Below are 27,950 nucleotides of genomic sequence, written 5' to 3'. Positions count from 1 at the left end.
CCTCAAACTCACAGAGATCCACCTCCCTCTACCTTCCAAGTGCTGAGATTAAAGGCATACGCCACCACTGCCCTGTAGGCATTTTCTTTCTCAATACTTTAGTTTCTTTATTTTCTCTTATCACTTGTAGTTATAATTGTCCTCTCCAGATTCCAATTAAATTAGCATCTGTGTTCCCATTAAGTACTCACTGGTTTGCTTTGTTACTGTAACCTTCTATAAATTAAATGTAATTACCACTTTTTGAACTAGAAACATGCTTTAGGACTGGGCCTGGTGCACATATCTATTTGGCAGGCTAAGCCAGGAGAATTAGGAGTTTAAGGCCAAGGTAAACTGTGTTTAAGGAAAACAAAACATGGCCTGGGAGATGGCCCGGGGGATAAAGGTGCCTGCTGTGCCTGGAGTGGTGGGCACCCCTGTAATCTCATCACTCAGGAGGCAGAGGCCGAGGATCTCTGAGTTCGAGGCCAGCCTGGTCTACAGAGTGAGACTCACGACAGCCAGGGCTTTGAAAACAGAAAACAAACAAACAAAAAAAAAAAAAAAAAAAAAAAGAAGAGAAAAAAAAAAAAAACCAGAAAACAAGAACAGTGCTTGCTGTCAAGCCCCAGGGCTTGAGCAAAGTCTCTGCAACCGACACTGCAGTACTTCTCCTTACGTAGTTAAGAAGGAATAAAGAGTTTCTTTTGTAAAGTGCTGAAAATTGTAATAGATTTTAATTTTTATTATTGTGTTTGTATCTGGTGTGTGGGGTGTGCATATGCCACAGTACATGTATAGAGGTCACTTTGGGGGGTCACTTCTCTCTTTCTACCTTTCATGGCACTGAGATCAAGCTTAAGTCCTCAGGTTTCTGTGGCTTTATCTACTAGTGTGAAGATTTCCTTAGTGTCTGTAGTTGTTGGAGTCCTTGGTGCAATTGATAGTCCTGTTCCTAGTGTGTGTAGCACTGAACTGGTGATGCCACTTTCCACGCTGTGGTGTCCTAACTGAGAAGGTAAGGGCGCTGTGAAGCTGCCTGGGCAGAGACCTCAGCCCTGCCACTTCCCCTCAGCTTTCTGGTGTTCTGCCTTCTCCCTAGGTTTTTCCATGAGCGGAAAATACTACAGAAGGTCTTTGGAGAGTGGAGGGAAGAATGGTGGATCTCCCAGAGGGAGTGGAAACTCTGTCTTCGAGCTGACTGTCACTACAGGTGTCTCATCACTTACGCTTGCTGAAACAGATTTTACACTGCATCGGCTACCCAATGTCGTGCTTCTCTTCCAAAGGAGCTAAGTTTTGGGTTTTTCCTGGACTTTAGAAATCCTTTTGGGAATGAGTGAATCCATACTTATTTGCTGTTACATCCTTGTTCATGCACACACATGTGTGTGTGTTCCTCTGAGTCTGAAAGCTATGCTGGAAGTGAGGTTTACTCACTTCCAGATATTTTTAAATCTGAGAGGTTTGTTTTTTTAAATAATTAGTTCTAAACTGGGTGGTGGTGGTGCACACCTTTAATCCCAGCACTCTAGAGACAGAGGCAGGTGGATCTCTGTGAGTTCAGGGCCAGCCTGGTCTACAGAGCTAGTTTTAGGACAGGCTCCACAAAGAAACCCTGTCTTGAAAAACAAAAAACAAATAACAACATCTTGAATTTTGCAAGAAAATGGATAGAGCTAGAAAACATCATTTTGAATGAGGTAACACAGACACAGAAAGACAATTATCACATTTACTCAGTCATAAGTGGTTTGTAAACATAAAGCAAAGAAAACCAGTCTACAAATTAAAATCGCACAGAACCTAGACTACCATGAGGACACTAAGAGAGACTTACATAGATCTAATCTACATGGGAAGTAGAAAAAAAATGATATGAGTAAATTGGGAGCATGGTGACATTGGGAGAGGGTTGAAGGGGAGGGGAAGCAGAGAAAAATGTAGAGCTCAATAAAAATCAATAAAATAAATTAATAAAAAGAAATGTGTATAAGAAAAGAAAAACAAAAAACAGATAAACCAAAAAATTAGTCCTGGCGCCAGGCAGTGGTGGCACATGCCTTTAATCCCAGCACTCGGGAGGCAGAGGCTGGCGATCTCTGTGAGTTCGAGGCCAGCCTGGTCTACAAGAGCTAGTTCCAGGACAGGCTCCAAAGCCACAGAGAAACCCTGTCTCCAAAAAAAACAAAAACAAAACAAACAAAAAAATTAGTCCTGGCATACTGATTATGGTCAAGAAAGGGTGTGTCCCACATGGGACATTGGGAAAATAGAGAGGCTGAGTCAGGGGGCTGAGTGGGAGAGCAAGTGGTTAGCCTGCATGAGGTTTAATCCCTAGCACTGAAACATAATTAAAAACCAGAAAATGGAAGAAGAATCTTTTAATCCTTGCCATTCACATTGCAAGGAGTAAATGGAAGGAAAGCTAAAAAGTACATCAAATGCCCATTTTTAGGGTAGGTGCTATAACTCGTCAGGTAAAGGCACTGCTGCTACATGGTAAGCCAAGTTGGCTTCCCAAAACCCACATAGGAGATAGCCAGCTCCTTCCTGAACATTGTCCTCTGACCCCCACACTTTTGCTGTGACCCACACTCCCCTACACACACAATAAATACAATAGCTAAATTCTTTGTTTTGTTTTTTGAGATAGGATCTCAAAACTTACACTCTGGAACACCAAGGGGGAAAATTCATTGTGCTGTAGAGAGGGGGGATATTTTGTGTGTATGAGGGCTTTACCTGCATGTATGTCTGTGCACTGTGGACATGAAATGCTCTCAGAAGCCAGAAGAGGGTTTTGGCCCTGGAATTGGACTTACAGGTGGTGTGAGCTGCCTGCCATGTTGGTGCTGGGAGCCTAACCCAGGTCCTCTGGAAGAGCAACCAGTGTTCTTAAACATGGAGCTGTCTCTCTAGCTCCAATTATTATTTTAAGATGATTCTGTTGTCAAGGGTCAGAACAGCCCATTACTTAGGATTTCCATGTGCTTATCCTAGGTAGCATCCTCATTCCAAACGACCCCAATGTCTACTGTTCAATTTTCTTTCTTTCTTTCTTCCTTCCTTCCTTCCTTCCTTTCTTCCTTCCTTCCTTCCTTCCTTCCTTCCTTCCTTCCTTCCTCCCTCCCTCCCTCCCTCCCTTCCTTTCTTTCTTTCTTTTCTTCCTTTCTTTCTCTATTATGTATACAGTATTCTGTCTGCATGCCAGAAGAGGGATCCTGATCGCATTACAGATGGTTGTGAGCCACCATATTGTTGCTGGGAATTGAACTCAGGACCTTTCGAAGAGCAGCCCGTGCTCTTAACCTCTGAGCCATCTCTCCAGCACCTGCTGCTCAATTCTTTATCAACTACAGGTTTTCCCCTTCTTGCATGCCCCTAAGTATAAAAGTGACTGGGTTTGCTGGGTAGAGTTCCTTTGTCTTACCATAAGCACCCTTTGCATTTTGACTCCTCAGATACTACTTATACAACCTGATGTTCCAGAACTGGAAGTCCTTCGTGCACCAGAGACGGGAGATGAGGAAGGGGCTCCACAGAGCTGAGCATCATGGTGAGAGAGGGGAGAGTTCTGGTGAGAGAGAAGACATGCTTGACTTCCTTTCTTGTTCACGCAGTGTGATCTAGTTGGATTCACTGCCATCATGGTCAGATCCTGTGTCTCTGTATGGCATAGCTTGTTCACTTGAAGCTCCTTGGGCAGATGTGAGCAGACTGTACCTGGCCTGCTGGTGTGCTTAAATTGAACACGGAACAGCTGCACCCTACAATGTGAACCTGCACTTCCTCCTTTCCCTGTAGATGACAAGCCTTGCTTAGGTTGGTTCCATTCCTCATGCTTCAGAAGCATTTATCTGGTGCTATGAGAGCCTTCTGAAGGGACTACTTCCTGACCGTGATCCTCACCTTCTGATGATGTTGGTACTTCTTCATCACCTCTTTGCACTTACTCCCTCTGTTTTCCTTGTACACATAGCTGTAAGAATGCTTGGACAAAAGATTAGACCATGCCACCCTGCAACTTCACTTGGCCTCTCTTAGTGAACTCAACACTTCGGTGTGACATTCACGGTTTCCCCTGTTCTCTCCCCCTAGCCTTGACCACACTGAATGTGCACTTCTTACCTTTCCTCGAGGTCCAAAAGTTTCAGGCCCATTTTTATTAATGAATTAATTAATTAATTATTATTATTGGTTTTTTTGAGACAGGGTTTCCCTGTGTAACAGTCCTAGCTGTCCTAGAATTAGCTCTTGTAGACCACGCTGGCTTCAAATTCGCCTGCCTCTGCCTTCCGAGTGCTGGGATTAAAGGTGTGTGCCACCACCACCCGGCTAATTAATTTTTTTTAAATGTGTCTTTGTGCCATGTGCATGCAGAGGCCAGAAGAGAGCATTTGATCCCCTGGAACTGGACTTTCAGTTTGTTGTAAACTGGGAATTGAACCTGGGTCCTCTGGAAGAGCAGCGAGTGCTCTTAATTGGGGAGTCATTTCTCTAGCCTTGATTCAGGTGGATTTGAAGTGTTACCTTCCTAAGCCAGGTGTGTTGATACATGCCTGTTATCTCAACACTCAAGAGGTGGAGGAAGGAAAATGGAAAATTTCAGACCAGTTGGGGCTACGTAGAAAGTTCAAGTCTAGCCTCAGCTAGGTCACAAAAATAACTAAGTAAGTGATGAATGTTACCTTCCCAGTCTAGCTTTCTCTCCTCTCTCCAGGATGTTGGGTTCTTAGTTTAATATGAGACAATTTCTGTATTTAATCTGTAAGTAGCTAATGGTTTATTTTTGTTGTTGTTGTTTCTAATTCTCATACAGTAAGAGTTTTTCTTTTTGGTGTACAATTCTATGATTATGGCAAATCCAGAGTCATTTTTGTATACAGAAACACAAATGTCTATTTTAGAAATGGGACAGCTATGCTGGTGCATGCCTACAGTCACAGCACTGGAGAGGCAAGGGAGCAAGCAGATAACTGGCTGTGGTTGCACACTCAGCTCCTGTTTCAAAAAATAAAACCAGCTGAGCATACATGCTTTTACTACCAGCACTCGAGAGGCAGGTGAATCTCTCTGAGTTCATAGAGTAACCTAATCTACATAGTTAAGGCCAGCCAGGGCTACATAGTGAAACTATGCCTCAGAGAAACAAAAGAAACTAAAATCTCCTATGAAATAATAATAATTGATCCCTACAAATAGTTATCTGAGTTATCTATATAGATAGTTCAGATATTTTATTTTGATTTTACTTTGCATTTCTCTAATAATTAATAATGGTATCTTTTCTCGTTCTCACTATTAATGTATATGCACTTCCACATATGCACACATATCTATTATCTATCTGTCTGTCTATATCATTGTATTAGTTAGGGCTCTCTAAAGGAACAGAACTGATAGACTTAACTAATATGTTTCTATATACATATGTATATTATGATCATGTTAATATATAACTGATTTTCTTAATTAATGATACATATTATATACATTAAAAGGAATTTGTGAGAGTGGCTTACAGGCTATGGTACAAGTAGGACAATAATGGTCTCTGGATGGAAAGGCCAAGGATCTGGTGGTTGTTCATTTCACAAGACTGGATGTCTCAGCTGTCCAGTCTGGTGCTAAGGAAGTCCTAGAGAGCTGCTGGTCTCCAGTCTGAGTTTGGAATTCAGAAAATGTAGGTTCTAACCCCAGCAAAGGAGTATCTCAGGGACAGGGTAGATGAAGTTGCCAAGGAGAGTGAGGGCAAGCAGGCGAACAGCCAAGGCTTCCTATTTCCATGTCCTTTTATGGACACCACCAGAAGACATGCCCAAATTTAGTGTGATTCTTCCACCTCATGATTTAGTCAAGAAAAGTTCTTCACAGGTGTGCCCAGCTATTTGGGTTTAGTTAATTCCAGTTGTAGTTAAGTTGACAACCTAGGTTGGCTGGCATTTTTGTATATTTTTTGTATCTGTTGGAAGTTCTTTTTAAAAATTCTATTTTTATATTTCTAATTCTAATTTTTTTCTATATCTTTGAATGTTTTGCCCTGCATGTGGGTCATAGAGATCTACCTGCCTCTGCCTCCTGAGTTCTGGAATTAAAGGTGTATACCTCCACTACCAGGCTACTTCTGGGTTCTTTTTTTGGTTTTGTTTTGTTTTGTTTTGTTTTGTTTTGATACAGGGTTTCTCTGTAGCTTTGGAGCCTGTCCTGGAACTTGCTTTGTAGACCAGGCTGGCCTCAAACTCACAGAGCTCTGCTCTGCCTGCCTCTGCCTCCCGAGTGCTGGGATAAAGGTATGTGCCACCATTGTGTTTCCAGGCTAGGGATAAAGGGTCTCAGTAAATTGATTTGCAAAACAAGCATGAGGACCTGAGGGTGATTCTTCAGTGCTCACATAAAAAGCCAGGTTTGCCCCCAAACCAGCACTGGGAAGTGGAGGCAGGAGGATTCCTGTGGCCAGCTAGTCTAGTTTAATAAATGAGCTCCAAGTTTACTGAAAAACTCTGTCTTAAAAAATAAGGCCAAGCCAAAATATAAAACAGAACAGAAAAACAAAAGCTGGAGGGGCTCCGGTTCAGCACAGTTGGCAGGGGGCTTGCCTTGCACATTTAAGTTTCATTTAAATGCTTGTGACCAGCACCACTTGTCACCTGTGCTGTCTCCATTCTTTTTTTGTAACACTACACAGTGTTTCCAGCAGAGGGCGCTTGGAGGCTAGAGCCAAGATAAGAGAAGTACAGGAAGTCCTTGAGCTGGTATGACAACCTGAAATACACGTTTTTCTTACATTTGTTGGTTTGAATGTGTGAGGGCTCCTGTATACCGTAGTGCTCATGGGAGGTCAGAAGACAGCTCGCAGGAGTCAGTTCTCTCCTCCTGTGTGAGTGAGCTCCAGGGATTAAATTCAGGCCACCACGGAGTCATCTCATGGACCCTCTCTACCCTTCTTATTGTTGTTGGCTTTGTTCTGTTGAGACAGGATCCTTTTTATTTATTTATTTTGTTTTTTTTTTTTTTTTTGTTGTTGTTGTCTTTCCAGACAGGATTTCACTGTGTTTAACAGTCTTGGTTGTCCAAGAACTTGCTTTGTAGATCAGGCTAGCCTCGAACCCACAGAGATCTATGTGCCTCTGCCTCCGAGTGCTGGGACTAAAGGTATGCACTGTTACTGCCCGGCATCTGGTTTTATTATTTATTTTTTATTTTTATTGATCTTTATTGAACTCTACATTTTTCACTGCTCATCTCCCTGCCTCTCCCCTCCCCCCTCCAGCCCTCACCGAAGATTCCCATGCTCCCAATTTACTCAGGAGATCTTGTCTTTTTCTACTTCCCTTGTAGATTAGATCTATGTAAGTCTCTCTTAGTGTCTGATTTTATTTTTAATTACGTTTATGTGCATATGTCAGTGTGTAGAAATGTGCAGGTGCCTGCAGAGGCCAGAGGAAAGGCATCAGATCCCTGTAATTGTCCTGGGAATGGAGTCCCAGGAGGTTGTGAGCTGCCCAGTGTGGGTGCGAGGAACTGAAATGGACCTGTGTAAGAGCAGTGGATGCTCTTAACTGCTGAGCCATCTCTCCAGTTCAGTTTCTGCCCTTTAAAAAAGATCTCTCTTTGATGTCTTTAGATAGAAAGCAGAAGATGCGCCAAGCCTGGAAGTCCTGGTTGATATACATGGTTGCTCGTAGGACCAAACTTCACATGCAGACCACTGCTCTAGAATTCAGGCGGCGGAGCGTCTTACGGTGAGTGTGTGCAGCGCCACAGGTCGGCTGCCATCGTTTCACCTCAGCACTGGGATGAGGCTTTAATTCACCTGTCTCAGCACAGTGCTCAGAACACAGTGGACGCCTATAAATACCCCTTGATGACATCCAGCTATAATATTGATTGTCAGAAGACAGTGTTCCAAGCCTGTGTTAACTTTGTGTACAGAATATTTGGTGGTAGGGCTATGCGCAGGCTATTTTTGTCAGCTTGACCTAATGTAGAGTTACCTGAAAGGAGGGAACCTCAGAGAGAAAATGCCTCTATAAGATTGGGCTGCAGGCAAACATTTCCTTAATTAGTAATTGATGTGGGCCTAGTCCATTGTGGGTGGTGCCATTCCTGATGAGATGGTCCTAGGTTCTATTAAGAAAGCCGGCTAAGCAATCCATGGGGAGTAAGCCAGTAAGCAGCCACCCTCCTTGACTTCTGCATCAGCTCTGCTTGAGTTTCTGTCCTGACTTCTTTCAGCGATGAACAATGTAATATGGAACTGTAAGCAAATAAGCTCTTTCTTTTCCAAGTTGATTTTGGTCATGGTGTTTCATCACTGGAATAGAAACCCTTACTAGGACAGGGTGGTCCGGGGGAGTGAGCTTAGGGTCTATTTCATGGCTGACAAACACTCCACCACTAAGCCACATCCATTTCCTTTTTATTTTGAGTAGTCTGACCTTGGACTCTCTCTGTAGCCCAAGCTAGTTCTAGACCTTCCACCCTCCTGACTCAGCCGGAGTGTTGGGGTTATAGGTCTGCACCACTAGGTGGGGCTATGTATATGTTATAATGTAAAGTATTTCATTTACTCCTTGGCATAAAACATAAGTATATTAGTCTGTACATCATCATGTCCAGAAAGGCTCCGGAAAGTCAAGGACTTGTCTGAACTTTTGTAAATTGTAAAAAACAAAACAAAAACAAAACCAAGAAGAGGGCTCATGCTCTGCTGCCGCCACTACCCTGCACTGCATCTTAGCAGCACTGCACACACAGGACAATCCACTGTGGGTCTCCTGACACGTGTAACAAAGCTGATCCATGACTGATCCTGCATGGAGTGCTGTGAACACTCAGGAGAGGCAGGCATAGAGACAGCCTGCTAGCCTTCCCGCTGTACTCACATGATCTGAGTCCTGGCCTAACATGTCACTGGTCATTTCGTGATTCCTTGTTCTCTTCAGTGACATGGGTTTATCACCAATTATTTTTCTAGATTATTGGGAATTGATATCTCTGAAGTAGTTAGCTGTATCCAGGACATCTTTGGACAGAAAGGACTTTTATTTATGTGTGTATGTGTGTATATGATGTATGTACATGATTTCACATGTATACAAAGATTGGTTTCTTCCTCACTTTCTACCTTTGTATTTTTGAGACAGGGTTTCTTTGTGTAGATCTGGATGTCCTGGAACTCACTATTGAGACCAGGCTGGTGTCAAACTCAGAGATCCACCTTCCTTTGCCTCCTTAACTGGGATTAAAGGCGTGTGCCACCATTACCCTTTTTTGTTGTTGTTGTTTTTTGTTGTAGTTGTTGTTGTTGTTGTTGTTTTTGAGACAGGGTCTTAATATGTAGGCCTGATTGGCCTCAAACTCATAAAAATCCTCCTGCCTCTGCCTCCCAAGTTCACCACCACCACCATGCCAGGCTCGACCTTACTTTTTAAGAAAGGATCTCTCAGTGAACCTAGAACTCACGACTTCAGCTAAATTGGCTGGCCAATCACCGAGCTTCCAGGGAACTGTCTTGACACTCTCCCTGTAGCATGGAGATTACAGATGCTTGTCACTGAAGCTGGGTTTTTATGTGGGTGCTAGAGATCCAAACTCAGGTTCTTATGTTTGCACAGCAAGCACCTTGCTATCAGAGCCATCTCAGCCCTAAAATATGATTTAGGGCTGGGCGGTGGTGGCACACGCCTTTAATCCCAGCACTTCGGAGGCAGAGGCAGGCCAGCCTGGTCTACAGAGTGAGTTACAGGACAGCCAGGGCTACATGGAGAAACCTTGTCTCCAAAATCCAAAAAGGAAAAAAAAAAAAAGAAGAGGATGGAGGAGGAGAAGGAAGAGAAGGAGGAAGAAAGAAAGAGGGAAAGAGACGACTAGGGCTAAGATAAAGATGTGGCTACAAGAGGTGGGAAGGGAGGAAGGAGACATCCTGCAGGATTGGAAACCTGAAAACCACTTTTGTTTTTCCTTCAAGTTTTCTCATGAAATCTGAGTTTTAGTAGTAGGCACTACCATTTTCGAAGACTAAATTGTGTAGGTAAGGTCTAGAGCACAACAAAGGGTTGGGGCTGTTGCTCAGTTGGTTGGTAGCTTGCCTGGCACACACAGCCCTGAGTTCATCTCCAGTACTGTAAACAAACGAATGGGTGATAATTTATAGTGCTTAAGACCGGCTCTGCCGGGCGGTGGTGGCGCACGCCTTTAATCCCAGCACTCGGGAGGCAGAGGCAGGCGGATCTCTGTGAGTTCGAGACCAGCCTGGTCTACAAGAGCTAGCTCCAGGTCAGGCTCTAAAGCCGCAGAGAAACCCTATCTCGAAAAACCAAAAAAAAAAAAAAAAAAAAAAAAAAGACCGGCTCTGATGTTAGTTTCTGTTCCTTAAACTTTTTAACATATGTTATCTAATATGTGAGAAAAGGATGATGCATGTGGAGGTCAGTTCTCCTACCATGTGGTTCCCTGTAGCATAACTAATAAAAACTCAGAGACAGAAATTAGGGTTCAGCTTGAAGGTCAGAAAAGCAAAACAGCCAGCCACTGGCTCTTCCCTCTACCTCAGTCCGAAATGGCGATCCTGCCTCTAGGAATCTGAGGATGAGACTGAGCCGAGAGCTGTCTCCTCCTGCCTTATATTCTTCTCTAGTGCTGGGATTAAAGTGTGCACCACTACAGCCTGATTTCTGTGGCAAACTAGTGTGGCTACTGGGATTAAAGGTGTGTGTCACCACTGCCTGGTCTGTAAGGCTGACCGGTATGGCTGTTTTACTCTCTGAACTTCAGGCAAGCTTTATTTATTAAAATACAAATGAAATATCACTACAGGTCTCTGGGATTAAACTCAGGTTATCAGACTTGGTTGCAAGCACCTTTTCTCCATAAACTACCTCTTCATTCCCTGGACTACTCTTGATTTTTGTTTTTCTTTGCAGCAGTGGGTCTAGCAGGCATCAGTTAAAGATGGTACTGTGAAGGAGAGACTTGGGCTGAGCAGAAGCACAGCCCTAATAGTCCTTGTCTTTTCCGTGTCCCCAGCCCTCCCCCCCCCCCCATAACTCCTTCTTTGATTTGCTTTTTCAGTTTCTGGTGGAGCAAGTGGAGGTGGCAACTAGCACAAGCCCATGCGGACCATGCTCTACACATAGCAGCTGTGAGGCATAGAGCCCAGAGCCTCCAGCTGCAGGTTTGTCTTGCACACTCAAGTTTTGGTAATTAACTATGTAATTAACAGGAAGGCTTCTCCCTGCTGCTGCTTGTTGGGAGTGCATATGGGGAGATGGGGTGGGAGAGCAGTGCAGAAGAAGGTGGGGCTGTGCCAGATAGGCGCTGCCCTAGGAATGTGTACCAGCTCTCTAAAAGATTTCCATGCAGAGCCGAGGTCACAAAGTTGGTTAGAAACTGTTTAAAATATGTTCTTATCTGCTCATTGTTGTTTTTCTACAGCAAATGAGAAAATAATGCAGGTAGAAACAAAGACTGAAAAGAGAACCTTTCTGCTTTGCCCTTACAAGGTGTTTGGTTTCTGGTTTTTGAATCTCATGTGGTCTAGGCTGGCCTTGAACTTGCTGTATAGTAGTGGATGCTCTTGATCTTTTAATCCTCTTGCCTCCAAGTGGCAGGACCATGCTCAATGACTGAAACTCAGCACTCCATGCATGAATATATGTTAAAAAACCCACCTGGCCTCTGAGGTTACCTTCACAGACACATGCCCATAAGCATAAAATGGAATCAACTGTCTTGCAAACTGAAAAAATGATTTAGTGGTTAAGAGCACATACTCTCTTGTAGAGGACCTGAGTTTGGCTTCCAGAAACCACATTAGGCAGCTCACAACCACCTATAACTCCAACTCCAGGGGATATGATGCCTTTTGGCCTTCTCAGGTACCTGAACTCAGGTACATATACCTACCTGCACACACACATACACATAAATCCCAGCCCTCAGGAGGCAGAGGCAGGTGGATTTCTGTGAGTTCGAGGCTAGCCTGAACTACAGAGTGAGTTCTAGGACAACCAGCACTGCACAGAGAAATCCTGTTTCAAAAAACAACAACAACAACAACAAAACAACAATGCTGGGCGGTGGTGCACACACGCCTTTAATTCCAGCACTTGGGAGGCAGAGGCAGGCAGAGGATCTCTGTGAGTTTGAGGCCAGCCTGGTCTAAGAGTTAGTTCCAGGACAGACCTCAAAGTTCACAGGACAGGCCACAGAGAAACCCTGTCTCAACCCCCCCCCCCCAAAAAAAAAGGTGAAGAAGAAAGAAAAATTTCAAGTAAGATTTTTGGCAAGATGGTAGTTGGAGTGTGTGTTTGTATGTGTTTATGATTTATTTATTTTATTTTACATGAGTAATTTTTTCCCCTGCATGTATTTATGTCAGTGCCAGTGCACTATGTGTGTGTCTGGTGCCGACAGAGGGTAGAAGAGAGTATCACCTGGAACTAGAGTTACAGATGGTTGTGAGCTGTTATGTGGGTCCTGGGAATCAAACCTGAATCCTCTAAAAGAGCAGGTATCTCTCCAGACTCAGGTTCTGGCTGTTTTGAAAGTGACTAATAGGATTTGCTCATGGGGAGATTGAGTATGGCTTCAGGGAGGAACCTGTGGTGACTCCTGGCTTTGGTTGAGAACCTGCAACAGTGGAGTTGTCCTTTGCTGACATGGGACCTCTGAAGGAGAAGCAGCCTGTGGGGAAGGATTGGGGGAAGCTGTGCTCTTCGCTCGAATGCTGAGCCTGGTACTCCCTGAGTCTTCACAGAGAGGTACAGATGCTTCGGTAACATCTGAAATACCAGGGAAGGGTCCAGGTAGGACCCTATCCTTGGGAGTCCTTGAATGAAGATGGCATTTGCAACTGTGGGAGGAATAAGCGGTGAAGGGGAGTGACAGGAGAGGCTGTGGGACAGGCACTGTGAAGTCGGCAGCAGGAACACGGAGGACCTGCAGGGATCCAGCAGAGAAGATGTCTGCCATGCCAGATGCCATTCTGCCAGGTCAGGCAGGGTGAGGACAGACTTGACCTTTGGGCTGAGCCCCGTGGAAATGGTTGATAAGACTTGATAAGCAGTTTCTGTGAGCACAGGGGAGTGCTTTCAAGAAAGCCTGCTAGGGAGAAGTTACAAAATGGCGAGCTCGTGTCAGCCACAGGGCTCAGGGTACTAAAGGGTTGTGTCTGCAAATACTGAATTGCAGAAAAAAGGGGGGTAATACATACACTTTACCCAGTTTATCTTGTTCTTCATGGGGTTTTGTGTTTTGTTTTCTTTGTTATGGTGTTTCGAGACAGGGTTTCTCTGTGTATCTCTGCCGTGAACTCACAGAGATCCACCCGCCTCTGCCTCCCTGAGTGCTGGGATTAAAGTTGTGTGCCACCATTGCCCAGGTTTTTGTTTTTTGAGACAGGGTCTCACTATGTAGCCCTGACTGTCTTGGAGCTCATTACATAGACCAGACTGGCCTCTAATTCACAGAAATCCACTTGACTCTGCCTCTTGAGTGCTGGGATTAAAGGTGTGAACCACTATGCTCAGCCATTCTTCATGTTTTAACAACCATGCAAATGTATTTTTTTATTCCTTTTTAAATATTCAGGAAAAGCAGGGAGGGAGCCTGGACCCGAGTTCAGTTTCTAGCACCCATATCAGGTGGCTCACAACCATCTGTAACTCCATCTCCAGGAGATCCAATTCCTCTGGTTTTCAGACACCTGCACACACATGTATATACCCACACAACATACACACATACCACATATATAATTAAAAACAATAAAATTAAAAAATAATAAAAGTTTAGGGTTATTTATTTGTTTAATTTTTCTTTTTCAAGAGAGTGTTTTTCTGTGTAGACTTGGCTCTCTTGGAACTCGCTCTGCAGACCAGGCTGGCCTCAAACTCAGAGATCCTTCTGCCCTTGCCTTCCGAATGCTGGGGTTAAAGGTGTGAGGCATCTCCCACTTCAGTTCAGGGTGTTGTTAAGAAGACCATGCTGGGGGGGCTCAGAGGTTAAGAGTGCTGACTGCCCTTTGAGAGGTCCTGAGTTCAATTCCCACATTGTGGCTCATAACCATCTATAGTGGGATCTGGTGCTCTCTTCTGGCCTGCAGGGATACATGCAGGCAGAACACTTTATATATAATAAATAAATCTTAAAAAAAAAAAAAAAAAAGATCTGCTGAGCTCTAACTCCTGATCCTCCTGCCTCAGCCTCTTAAGTAATCCTGAGATTATAAGCAGGAGCTCCCATACCCAGTTTAAGAATAAGTATAGTTTTCTCTTTTATTCATTCATTCATTCATTCATTCATTTATTTAGGTTTTCGAGGCAGGGATTCACTGTAGTTTTAGAGCCTGTCCTGGAACTAGCTCTTGTAGACCAGGTTGGCCTTAAACTCACAGAAATCCACCTACCTCTGCCTCCCAAGTGCTGGGATTAAAGGCGTGCCCCACCACCGCCTGGCCTGAATATAGTTCTCTCTTGATGATTTTTTTTGTTTTGTTTTGTTTTTGGACAGTGTTTCATGTCCCCTCCTGGCCTTGAACTCGTGGGCCCCTTGCTTCTACCTCATGTGTATGGCATGTGCACTGGGCCTGGCTTGTGCTTAGTTTTTCTGAGCCACTTGAAAGTTGTAGATGTAATGGTGCCCTCTTCTGCCCTGCTCACATATATGCAGAGAGAACACTGTATACATAATAAATTAATAAATCTAAAAAAAGTGCTCTTCCAAAGGACCAAGTTCCATTCCCCGCATCCATGTCAAGGTGACTCATAGCCACCTGTAACTTCAACTCAAGGGGATCTAATGCTTCTGGCCTCTGAGTATACCTGTGCATGTACACACAAAGCTTTTAAAAAGAAATGGAAAAAAATAAAACCATACATTACAATTTTATGTCTGATACAGAGCCCAATGCAAAGTCACCTGTTTGATTTTTTTGTTGTTGTTTTGTTTCTTTATTTTATTTTATTTTTACTGCATTGGTGTTTTGCCCGTATGTATGTCTGTGTGAGGGTGTTGGTTCCCTGGAACTGGAGTTATAGACAGTTCTGAACCATTATATTGATGGTGGGAATTGAACCTGGATCCTCTGGAAGAACAGTCAGTGCTCTCAACCACTGAGCCATCTCTCCAGCCCTGTTTTTCAAAGGTTTACTTATTTACTATGTATATAGTGTTCTACCTGCATTACCTGCATGCTAGAAAGGGCACCAGATCTCATTACCAATGGTTGTGAGTCACCATGTGGTTGCTGGGAATTGAACTTGGGACCTCTGGAAGAGCAGCCATTGCTCTTAACCTCTGAGCCATCTCTCCAGTCCCCTCCCCCTTTTTGTTGTTTTTCAAGACATGGTTTTTCTGTGTAACAGCCCTGGCTGTCCTGGAACTCACTCTGTAAACCAGGCTGGCCTTGAACTCACATACACCTGCCTCTGCCCCCTAGTGCTGGGATTAAAGGCATGCAACATCACCACCTGGCTAGTCACCTGTTTCTGATTGTCGCATCCTGAAGGGCATTTTTAAAAAGGTGTATTTATTTTATATATATGTGCACTCTGTTCATGCACACAGAAGAGAAAATCAGATCCCATTACAGATGGTTATGAGCCACCATTTAGGTGCTGGGAATTGAGCTCAGGTCCTCTGGAAGAGCAGCCGGTGCTCTTAACCTCTGAGCCATCTCTCCAGGCTATGAAGGGCATTTTTAAAAAATTTATTTTAGAAAAAAAGTCTTGTGATGGCGCCTTTAATCCCAGCACTCGGGAGGCAGAGGCAGGCGGACCTCTGTGAGTTCGAGGCCAGCCTGGTCTACTAAGCAGGTTCCAGGAGATCCAGAGCTACACAGAGAAATCCTGCCTTTAAAAAAAAAAAACAAACAAGCCGGGCGGTGGTGGACTTGGAAGAGTGATATTTACCTAAGAGGAGGGAAGTAAGAGGTATAACAGATTTAGAAAAAGATAAGAAATCTCTATATTAATACTAGGTCATGAGTTATCTTTGCCTATATGTGAAACCTTCTCATAGGTCCACATTTTGAATATTTATTTATTTGTTTGTTTATTTATTTATTTATTATGCATACAGTATTCTATCTGTGTGTTTGCCTGCAGGCCAGAAGAGGCCACCAGACCTCATTACAGATGGTTGTGAGCCACCATGTGGTTGCTGGGAATTGAACTCAGGACCTTTGAAGAGCAGGCAATGCTCTTAACCACTGAGCCATCTCTCCAGCCCCACATTTTGAATAATTTTAAGGGAATCCTATAGTCCACTCTCACCTTTTACAGGCTCACTTCCCTAAAATGTAAGAGAATGGTATCCCCAGTACCACTTCCAAGGAAAAGACAGGCCTGCATTCATCATAAATTTGAATTTACTATATATTACACCCAGGGTGTCATTTAGTTTCATTATGTATAAATTTGCATATATGTCTGTACATCATGTATGTGCCTGGCACCTCAGAGGACAGAAGAGGGTGACAGATTCTCTGGAGCTGGAGTTACAGATGGTTGTGAGCCACCTGTGGGTGCTGGGAACTGGACCTGAGTCCTCTGTAAGAGTAGCAACCATTGAGCTATCTTTCTGTCCCTACCCCTACCATTATGCCTTTTTTAGCACAAAATTTTTATTTTTTATTTTATTTATTTTTTTTATTTTTTGGTTTTTCGAGACAGAGTTTCTCTGTGTCTTTGGAGCCTGTCCTGGAACTAGCTCTTGTAGACCAGGCTGGCCTCGAACTCACAGAGATCCATCTGCCTCTGCCTCCCGAGTGCTGGGATTAAAGGCATGCGCCACCACCGCCCGGCCACAAAATTTTTATTATCTGTGGTTGCATGGAACTATCATAGAAATTTCACACAGAATAGCTGCTGACATCAGCATTTGTTCTATCGGATCCATTTCCTTCACAGCTCCCTAGCATGTATGTCTTCATTCCTTGTGTAGGTAGGCCAGCTCCATGTCTTCTCTCAGCCAAGTCACCACTGGAGCTGAGCTCAGAAGCTTCCCCTAAACCCATCATGTACTTGCTACTTTCTTCTCCTCCCCCCCCCCCCCACCTCTTTGTAGCCCTGGCTGTCATGGAACTCGCTCTATAGACTAGGCTTGCCCGAACTCAGAAATCCTCCTGAGTGGGTGCTGGGAGGTGTATGCTCCCCTACCTGGCTGTAAGTTACTTTTTTTTTTTTTTTAAGATTTATTTATTATGTATACAACATTCTGCCTCTATGTGTGCTCGCACACCAGAGGAGGGCGCCAGATCTCAGTACAGATGGTTGTGAGCCACCATGTGGTTGCTGGGAATTGAACTCAGGACCTCTGGAAGAGAAGCCAGTGCTCTTAACCTCTGAGCCATCTCTCCAGCCCTGTAAGTTACTTTTTACAGCTTCACTTTTTTGTTTGTAGCTTCTTTTTCCCCCCAAGTTTATTTTGTTTTGTTTGAGGCAGGATCTCACGTAGCCCAGGCTGACCTCAAACCCACTGTGTGGCTGAGAATGACATTGATCTGGTCTTTCCAGGCATGGTCACAATGGCAAGAGCAGCTCCTAACCAGCCAGCAGGAGAGAGGGAAGGTGGCCACTGCTGTGCGACACCATCAGCGCTGGCAGCAGCAGAGATCTTTGAAGGCTTGGCTTCAGTACCTTCACATCTGCAGGGTAAAGAGATGGCAGAACGGTGAGTAGGAAGCCTGGGCTTCCAAGCCTGGCCTGGTCGGAGCAGTCTCCCCACTGCCTGTGGCCCTTCATGAAGAGGAACCTGAATGCCTTACACCACAATTTGGACAACAGGAAATTTAGAAAAGTACATCATCCTTGGTTCTCGTTTATTTCCTTTTGGCTTTCCCTAGCATGCCTAACTTCTATTCAAATAGTCTGAATGTATTGATTCTTTTATATTTGATTTCAAATGCTAACTTTCCATATTGTGATGGGTATGATCATATTTACAGTTTTTTTATTGTGCTTGTTTTTACATTGTATTTCTTCTTTATCAAGAATGCCAGTTTTAATGATTACTTGTATTTTTAGAATGACTTGCCTTCTTTGTCTTATTAATACAGTGTTTATTTATCATCTTTCTCTCTGTCAAACCCTGTGCCAATTACTTTCCCAGACTTCCTGGGACAGTACAGGAAAGGGGACATACACAATAGAGGAGTCATGGGAGAAAGGACTATGTCAGGTGGGGTCAAGACAGCAGCTTCGTATGTTGACGAGGATGAGGAGGCCACATTTAGGCAAAAGAGCCCTCAGGCCTCTGGGAGGACAAAGCAAAGAATCAAGAAGAGCTGTTGCTTCAGAAAAGGGTTTCTGGTGTACCCAGTGATGAGACTCCCCAAATAAACCCGGTTCATCCCAGAGCTAACCACCCCAACTGTCAGGCCAGCCCTAATGAACCTGACTGCTGCGCTGATGTCTCTTGAAATGGCACTGGCTTGGAAGCTGTAGCTAGCATGAGTAAGAGTGAGATCTGAGACCGCCAGACCAATGTTCTCGTTCTTCAGTGTCTCTGGTTGAGCAGCACTTCAGCTAGTGATTACCTTCATAGCTGAGTTCAGGAGTGGGTACATTTTCAGGGGTGACAGACTATATACCTTGTTTTACTTCTTTCTCTGTGGCTTGCTATGTAGCTGGGTGGCTGGCCCCTGGAGTCTTCCTCTCTTCTTCTTTCTTGCTCCTCGATCTTTTCTTCTCAGTTTTCTCCTTCTTTTTATTCTCTGCCTGCTAGCTCCACTATCCTTTTTCCTGCCTTGCTATTGGCCATCCATTCTTTATTAGACCATCAGGTGTTTTAGCCAGGCAGAGTAACACAACTTCACAGAGTTAAGCAAATGCAACATAAAAGAATGCAACACATCTTTGCATCATGAAACAAATGTTGCACAGCACAAACAAATGTAAGGCATCTTTAACTACTATTTTACAACACACAGTTGCCTGGTATTGCTGACCACAGCTCCATATGGTGGATCTGAAGCTACAGCTTCCACAAGGCCCTAACCCCAGGCTAACTTGCTCTGTCACCATGTTTCTGATTTTAGACAAGTGGCTGTGTTCCTTCTCCACATCTTATGGCCTCAGGGATAGCCTTGGATCAGCCCAGCCCTCAACACATACTTGGATTATTTGAATTTGTCCTCCCTTATGCAAATACATATAATTTGTGTATTGAAATTTTTTATCTTGGTTTTTCGAGACAGGATCTCTCAGTGTAGCTCTGACTGTCCTGGAATTTGCTCTGTAGACAAGGCTGGCCTTGAACACACAGAGACCCACCTACTTCTGCCACCTGAGAACTAGGACCATCACCATCCAGCATGATATTGAAATATTTTTGAAAACATTTTAAGTTTAAGTGAAAAGGAAAGAAAAAATTAACATATTACAAGTTCGGCATGTGGGATTCTCATGGGTACTATCATTGTGGTTTGGTTTCCCAAACAGTTTTAGGGTTAATAACCCCTAGTGTTAAGGATTAGATCGATCCAAGGCTTTCCTTCTTGAAAACCAGGAATCTGCTTGGCATAAAACAACTTATGTAAGACCTCCTGACCACAGCTTTCCTGTCTTCTTTATCTTCTCATCTCCTGGCCTCCTTCCCTTAGGACCCTGTCACTGAGAACAGCCTGCTGGTCCAGGTTACCCTAGGACCATGATCTGTGATGCTTTATTTAAGCAAGCTTGTTGAGTTTACATAGAAGTGAATCAAACACTGTACCCCTAGGTTAGATGCTCAGGCTCTTGTCCAAGTGAATCCCTAGACTACCAACATTGGTTCTGTAAAGCATAGTGGTGCTAGCCCAGCTCCACAGCTGCCCAAGACTGGAGAGCAAAGGCTGTTAGGCTCTTTAGCATCATGGTCTTCAATCACGTGCCTCAAACAACAGCCTACTTTGGAGGGCTCAGTTTACCAGCTGTCAGCTGATTAGTGTTGGAAGGACGTGTATCCGGCAGCTAGGGTCAGTATGGCTGAAAGCTCAGGAGTCCTTTGCCAACATAATCACTGGAGTGGTATGTTTCCTTGGAGACTGAGCCTATCCAGAATCCTCCAAGTAGAGTTAAAAATCAGACAGTATTTTTGAAAGTGTTGGTTATCATTCTTGCATATCAGCAGCTAACAGCCTCTGCCCTTGGGGAGAAAATATATTTCTCCTGCTCAGGGATGGTACCGTCCACAATGGATTGGGCCCTCCTATACTAGTGAAAAAAAATAAACAACAACAAATAACCACTGGCATGACAGACAGGCCACAGTCCAGTTTGATGGACGTAGTCAACTGTTCCCTCTTCCCAAGTGTATGAAGTTGGCAACCAGGATTAGCCATCACACTTCCCTAAAACTACAGCCCTTTTTTCTTGGAAAGAGAAGTAATTCTAGAGGTCCAATAACCTTCTAGTGTCTAGACAACTCTTCTGTGTGTGGTGTTTGGGGTTGACCCAAGGAGTCTCGCATTTAAAACACACACTTTGTCTCTGCTACATTGTCAACCTGTAATAAGGATTCTTCATGGGAGTGCTCTTGAATCCCTGCTCTCTGTCAATAGCAGGGTCTAGCCTTCGTGTCGTTTCCCTGCTGTGGGGAGCAGTACCTAAGAGTTATTTCTCTGTTGCAGAAATGGCTGCACAATTCCACCGTGTCACTGTGCTCCAGTTATATTTCTGTGACTGGCAGTGGGCCTGGGAGTGGAGGCAGAGCTTGTCTGCCCACCAGGCCTTGGTGGAGAAACTGGCCCAGAAGATGGCCCTGCGGAGGGCCTTTGCACACTGGAAGCACTGTATCCTTTGCACTGGCCTGTTCATCGCCCTGCTCCCCTCCTCCCCCAGAATGTCCACAGTGCGAGGATCTGGATACCTCAGCTACACATCCTTACATTTGTCCATCCAAGTCTTGATTTGTGTTGAATTCCAACTTAAGTTCATGTATTTGGTGTCTTGGGTAGGTTTCTGTTGCTGTGATAGACTACACACACATCCAGACTCTATCTCAGACTCTTTTGTTTTGTATTTTAAAGTAAAAAGCACCCAGTGGTGTAGGGTCTCACACCTTTAATCCCAGCACTTGGGAGGCAGAGGCAGGTGGATCTCTGTGAGTTCGAGGCCAGCCTGGTCTACAGAGTGAGATCCAGGACAGGCTCCAAAGCTGCACGGAGAAACCCTGTCTCTAAAGAAACCAACAAAAATAATAATAAAGTAAAAGGTTTCTGGCCTCCCAGGAGGTTCAGGTAAGGAAGACACATTTGAGCTGAAAGTAAGTCCTAGGTGACCATAAATTTTGGCAGAGGGTGGGTGTTTACACAGGTTTACTGGAGAGGCGTGATGGCGCGCACTTTGAATCTCAGCACTTCGGGCAGAGGCATGCAGGTCTCTGAGTTTGAGGCCTACTTGGTCAACATAATGAGTTCCAGGCCAGCCAAGGCTACATAGTGAGAACCTGTCTCAGAAAAAAAAAAAATGTGTGGTGAGTATGGCTCATAGGACAGTTATTGTGGTCTGGGGACTTCCCATAGAGCCCTGTGTGCCACACTCAGGGATTTACTCCTTATCCTGGTGGCGTCGGGAGTTTTCATAAGAATCAATACCCTTGAATTTGTGCTTTAGCCAAGATGTTCCTAGAACCAGTGAGATAGCTTGCTGCCGAGCCTCATAACCTGAGCTTGCGCCTTGGAGCCCACTTGGTAGAAGGAAAGAACAGATGACTGCAAGTTGTCCTCTGGCCTTCACCATGGCACATGCATGCATGCAAACACAGATGAATGTAATCTGAAGTTTTGGGGTTTTTACTTATTTATTTTTGTCTTGTTTTGTTTGGTTTGGTTTTTAAGACAGGGTTTTTTTTTTTTTTTTTTCTCTGTAGTTTTGTCTGTCCTGGAATTCACTCTGTAGACCAGGCTGGCCTCGAACTCATAGAGATCCACCTGCCTCTGTCTCCCAAGTGCTGGGATTAAAGGCATGTGCGATCCCTGCCATACATGAAGTTTTTAAAAAGAATATGGGCCTAGATTAGAGGAGAGAGACTTCCCAGAGAGCCCATCTTTGTGAGGACTCATGTGAGGGACAAGTCAGGCGCTGGGCACAAGAAAAGCAGGCCATGAGAGAGGTTCCGGAGCAGAGCACATGGGTTGTTCAGCTGAGTACATGAGGATTACAAGATTAGAAAAGATATGAAAATAACTAATGCTCCCAGCTCAATCATCTTACCAGACCATGATGCCAAACCATCAAGGCTGCTGGCTCGGTGATGATTCCAAATGCTTGTTGAACTTGGTGGCAGGTTTCCTCAGACTCTGCCTTTCATTGGATGGGTGTCAAGAGGGAGGAGGCATGACCTGGCTCTTTGTTTGCACTCCTCTGTGCTTCCCTGAATCGCCAGGAGGAGACAGGTGGTTATCAGCCTGCCTAGCAGGCCTATTATGCTAGATCCATGCCCTTTAGGTGGCTCACAGGAAGCATTCTTATTGTATCGGGCCAGGAGCCTTGTGAGACTGGAGGCCTTAACGGAATTCCTGCAGACATGCTGCTGCAGGCAGAAGGGGCTGCCCAGCATGCAGCGGCAGAAGAACACCACCGGCACTACCTCCTGGTAATAACAGTACCCGGGTCTGGGGCAGCTGTGGTGGCATCTGCTTAGCACTCCCCCCGATACTAGCCCCTGTGTGCAGCCAATTCTGAGTGGCTGTAGTCTGTGTTTACAGTTTGAAACTGAGAGTCAGGGATGTGGAGTTGTTAAGGAACCTCAGAGGGGGAATCTGATCCTGGGACTTTACAGTTGGCCTCTTTTGAGTGGCAGAGACCCAGTGTATAACACAGAAGTCCTGATCCTAAGCCTGAATCAAGGTCTGGAGAGTTGTGTCCTGTCCTGTGGGCTGCCCCCACTTCAGGAGCTGGCCTTCAGAGACTTTAGGAGCCTCTGGTGCTCCACAGAACACAATTGGGAAATCCCTGACCCAATTCAGCCTCTTCCCTCTGGCGTTTTGCTTAGGTAGTGACAGAATTGGGAATGTGGACCCAAGGGTTCTGTCCCTAGTGTCTTTTTGTTTCTGTGATAAAATATCCCAGTAAAAGCAAGTCAGAGATGACAAGATTTCATTTAAGCACACAGTTGAAGGTACAGTCTGTCAAGGCAGCAGGAGCTTGTAACAGCTGGTTAAGTTGCTCAGCTGCCTTTCTCTATGCATGCAGCCCTGGATCCCAGCCAGGAGTGAGGTGGGTCTGCACACTTCTGTGAACCAGTCCCCCAGTAGGCGGGGCCAGAGGCCTGATCCCACCTGGTCCTAGCTGCCATCAAGTTGGGTTGACAATGGGTACCCTTCATCACAGACTCAGTTTATTCTGAAAAGCCACATTTATAGTTATGCAAATGAATATACACATTAACTCTAGGGAGTTCCCAAGTCTGGAACTAACAGCACGGGTGCCATACCCACGCAGTGTTCACCCTTTTTAGAATTCTTTTTCCTGTGGGTCATGGGGAGTCAGTCTCTTGTTCAGAGGCGAGGGCGTGTTTTTGTGTGAAGCCAGTATTACTGAGAGCTAGGTAGGTTTGGTTCTATTAGGTGCAAGGTAGAGAAACTCCAGAGAAAGGGAGTGGTCCTGAACCGCAGAGGCTTCTGATACAGCTTTCCTTGTTCACACGTCTGCAGACACTGATGCTTCTTTTCAATCCGTGTCATTTCTGTGTGCAGCATTCTTGCTTCAGAGCCTTAAAAGATAATGTGACCCAGGCCCGTCTCTGGCGAATAAGAAGGAACCTTGCTCACCAGCTGCATGATACTACGGTGAGACTTGCCCCTCCCAGACAGGGCCTTGCTGTGTGGTTAGCTCAGGCCAGCCTGGAACTCACTGTATAGCTGGTCTTGAGTTCACAGTACTCCGGAGTCCTGTAATTATATGTGTGCACTACTGTGCATGGCACTTCATTTGAACTTTAGATTCCAAAATAGTAATGCCTGTTTTTTTTGTTAATCTGCATCTGTTAAAAGAGAAATTTGTTTTAGCCTTTTTTAGGGCTCCCCACTCACCCCATCTCACTTCAGTCTACTAAGAAAATCAGTACTTGCCAGGTGGTGGTGGCACATGCCTTTGATCCCCATACTCAGGAGGCAGAGGCAGGTGGACCTCTTTGAGTTTGAGGACAGCCTGGTCTAAAAAGTGAGTTCCAGAACAGATGGCACTGCACAGAGAAACTCTGTCTCAAAAAACAAAGCAAAACAAAACAAAAATGAAAGGAAGGAAGGAGGAAGGGAGGGAGGGGGTGAGGGAGGGAGAGAGAGAGAGAGAGAGAGAGAGAGAGAGAGAGAGAGAGAGAGAGAGAGAGAGAGAGATTACGCTTTTCACCCTGTCCAGGACACCCCAGGTAATATAAACTGCTGAGCCTTGTGTGTGTTCACCAAGGGCAATGACTCTCTTTGTTGGTTTTGTTTCGAGTGTAGGTTTCTTTCTTACTTTCTTTTTTTTTAATGATTAAGCACATAGTAAAACAGAAAGAACTAGTATAATGGTCTGTATACTGCTTAGACCCAATATTCATTAATATTTGCTTCAAATTTTCTCCCAAACAATTTCAAAGTAAGTTATAAAAATACTTAAATACTTCGGCATGGCCGGGCGGTGGTGGCGCACGCCTTTAATCCCAGCACTCAGGAGGCAGAGGCAGGCGGATCTCTGTGAGTTCGAGGCCAGCCTGGTCTACAAGAGCTAGTTCCAGGACAGGCTCTAAAAAAGCTGCAGAGAAACCCTGTCTCGAAAAACCAAAAAAAAAAAATACTTCGGCATGCATCAACCTCAAACAAGCAATTTTTTTTACATACCACAGATCTTTATAATTTCTAACAAAATTAACAGCAGACGTCTGCTGCCATCCAGGTCATTTTCAGATTTCCACAATTGTCCCTCCGATTGTCTTTTCACTTTAGGATTCAATCAGGGCTCACGTGGTACATTTGTTGTTACTCATTTGTCTGTCTGAAGACAGCCCTTCCATATAACCTGGAACTGTCTCCATTTTCCATCTTCCTGCTCCCTCCCCCTGCCACGGGAACCCATGACTGTGCTCCTATGGTCATGTCTCCTCAGCACCAAATCTAGAGCAACATTTTCCAAAGCTAGAGTTTCAGGCTGTTGTGAGCCACCTGATGTCGATGCTAGGAACCAAACTCTGGGCTTTTAAAAAAATCAGCAAGTATCTTAACTGCTGAGTTGTCTCTCCAGTCCCTGGTTCTTATGTCTTTGAGTTGTAGCAACACACATAAAAGTTGTAATTTTTAAAAAACTTTACATTTATGTCTGTCTGTATGTGTGTGTGTGTAGTGGGGGCAGGAAGCAGTAAGGGAAGGAGGTGCTCGGAAACTGGCCCTCTGCTTCCATGGTCTGAGTTCCTATGTTCATATGTTCCTCAGCTGGGTCAGATTTGCATCACAAGTGTCTTCACCCACTTCACCATCTTGTTGGACCAAAAATATACTATTTTGATAGCCAGTTCTAGACCAGCCAGGACTTCCCTGGCTCTTCTTAAAAACACCACCAAATTTGCATTGTACACATGGACCACCAGCTCCGTTGTTCTGTTGGCAGCTACTTTTTACTTTCTCTCCCTATCAGTTTGATGTTTTGAAGACTTCAAAGGAGAATTACTATTTGTTGTTTTGTGACTGGCGTATTTCACTTAGCATAATGTATATCTTTTCCTTGACAATGACATTGGCTCTTAGAAGACGTCAGGCTAGTTGTTTTTATTATATCCTCATTCTCAATATGTCTGTTCTTTTTTGTTTTTGTTTTGTTGTTGTTGTTTTGATTTTTTATTTTCGAGACAGGGTTTCTCTGTGTAACAGCCCTGGCTGTCCTGGAACTTGCTCTGTAGGCTAGACTCACAGAGACCTGCCTGCCTCTGTCTGCCGAGTGCTGGGATTAAAAGTGTGTGCTACCATGCCTGGCTTGTTTGTTCCTTTTTTATATCACTTAATTTCCTTTATCTGTGTAGTTCTTATAAATGAGACTGTAGACCCAGAGGGTTAGACATGGAAGTTAAACACTTTGACAGCAACTTCCTAAGTGCCAATATGTAAAGAGTTTTAATTTTTAAAATGACTTTGAAAAATGGTATTACAGGGCTTGAGAGATGCCTCAGAGGTTAAAAGCACTGGCTGTTTTTCCAGAGGCCCTGAGTTCAATTCCCAGCAACCACATGGTGGCTCATAACCATCTATAATGGAATCTGGTGTCCTCTTCTGGTGTTTGAGCATACTTGTAGGCAGAACACTGCATACATAATAAATAGAGATCTATTTAAAATAAAAAAGAAAAATGGTACTGTCTGCTGAGCGGCATAGTACAGTATCTATAAGCATAGCGCTTGAGAGATGGAGACAAGGGAATCATGTGTTTAAGCCTGGGCTACATAGTGAGATCCTGTTTCAAAAAAAAAATTCTTCTATAGCACCCAGACTTGTTTTCATGTGGCTGTCTACTTGAAGAGCCATTTATACTGGCCCAGAGCATGGCTCCCTAGGCCATCAGTGTGACTGGGCTGCTCCCTGTGGAAGGTCACAGTGTGCTGGGGGGCAGCACTTACACTCAGAGGCCTCCTCTCACTTCTCACTATGATACACTTGTTTTCTTCCTGTCATTCTGCAGCTGCTTCGTAGGTTCTGGAACCTCTGGCAGTGTCAACTTGAGCAGAGGGAAGAGAGAATGCAGCCTTCCTCCCTGCATGCAGCCTGGACCCACTACAGGTAGGAGCTCAGCTGAGCTGTGGGCTCTCTAGGGACCCCGGGTAATTCTGACAGGGTTTTCCAGTAGGAAGTGACTACTCTGGCATGAGTTAGCTTCTCAACTCTGAAAGGCCTTTTAGCCAGGTGTGCACTAGGCCCCAATCTTAATACTCAGGAGACAGCGGCAGGTGGATCTCTGTGTGTTCAAGACCAGTCTGGTCTACATAGCAGGATTTAGGACAGTCAGGGCTGCACAGCGAGACCTGTGTGTATCTTTGCTTGCATCTTCTCTGTGCATGCATCATACTTGCATAGGACTGTCACCTAGAACAAAACAGAAAACAAACAAGCAAGCAAACAAAAAACATAAGGGGTTTATCTTGGTGAAGTCCACACTATAAAGTAATGGCTCCTAGGTGTGGTTGCTTTTGGCAGGTCATGTGGGAGGTGAGAGGATGCAATTTGCGTTGGATCTTGTCCACCACTGTATGTGCCTCCATTCTTCTGCAGGCCTTTGGTCCCTGTCCACTGTGACTGGTGATATAGCTCAGTGCAGAGTGCTTGCTTTACACAGGCAAGGGGAGCTGGAGCTCCTGCACTGCAGTGAAGGATTTTTAATGTGAAAGGTCAGGTTAGGGTGATATTTGGGGCTAGGTGGTCCTGGAAATTTAGAGCCAGTCATTCTGTTAAATACATCTTTTTATTTAATTATTTTTGTTTTTCAAGACAGGGTATTCCTATGTAGCCATGGCTGTCCTAGAACTCACTCTGTAGACTAGGCTGGCCTTGAACTCACAGAGATCAACCTGCCTCTGCCTCCTGAGTGCTAGGATTAAAGAAGTGTGCTGCATCTGCCTAACAAATACATTTATTTTTAAGTAAATATCTATGAAAAAAATTAAAAATATATAGAAATGGAAATAAAAGTTGCAAGGCTGTCTTCCTCTAGCCCCTTGGTCCAGACTCTCTTGCTGCAGAGACATTCGTCATGTTAAATGATGTCTCGATCTCCACCTCCAGTGTCATCAATGTAACTCGCAGCTACTGGTCCAATTTTGGTGTTTTTTTTTTTTTTTCTATTTATTTACTTATTGTTTTAGGGATCCAGCCCAGCACTTTTCACATGCTAAGCAATGTGTTCTACCACAAAACTGTATCTCCAGCTTCAGAGCATATCTTTAATGAGTCAATAAGAATCCTAATATTTGGGACTGGAGAGATGGCTCAGTACTGGAGAGCACTGGCTGCTTTTCCA

The 27,950-nt window shown here is 44.5% G+C and overlaps 1 protein-coding gene across 1 annotated transcript in view; it reads left to right on the top strand.

Moving 5' to 3' along the window:
- The window catches only part of Sfi1 (SFI1 centrin binding protein), a 58,469-nt gene that overhangs the window by 12,773 nt on the left and 17,746 nt on the right, over positions 1-27,950 (top strand). The window contains exons 5-13 of the mRNA XM_038320304.1: positions 1,085-1,195; positions 3,447-3,541; positions 7,610-7,727; positions 11,059-11,161; positions 17,505-17,661; positions 20,600-20,761; positions 22,496-22,566; positions 23,669-23,761; positions 26,619-26,716. Coding sequence (XP_038176232.1) covers positions 1,085-1,195; positions 3,447-3,541; positions 7,610-7,727; positions 11,059-11,161; positions 17,505-17,661; positions 20,600-20,761; positions 22,496-22,566; positions 23,669-23,761; positions 26,619-26,716 — 1,008 coding nt within the window. The remainder of the gene's footprint in view (positions 1-1,084; positions 1,196-3,446; positions 3,542-7,609; positions 7,728-11,058; positions 11,162-17,504; positions 17,662-20,599; positions 20,762-22,495; positions 22,567-23,668; positions 23,762-26,618; positions 26,717-27,950) is intronic.

This window comes from Arvicola amphibius, chromosome 1, assembly GCF_903992535.2.
Source record: "Arvicola amphibius chromosome 1, mArvAmp1.2, whole genome shotgun sequence".
NCBI classification, from domain to species: Eukaryota; Metazoa; Chordata; class Mammalia; order Rodentia; family Cricetidae; genus Arvicola; species Arvicola amphibius.
Note: the sequence above shows the minus strand (reverse complement) of the source record. Positions and strands in the feature narration are given on the sequence as shown.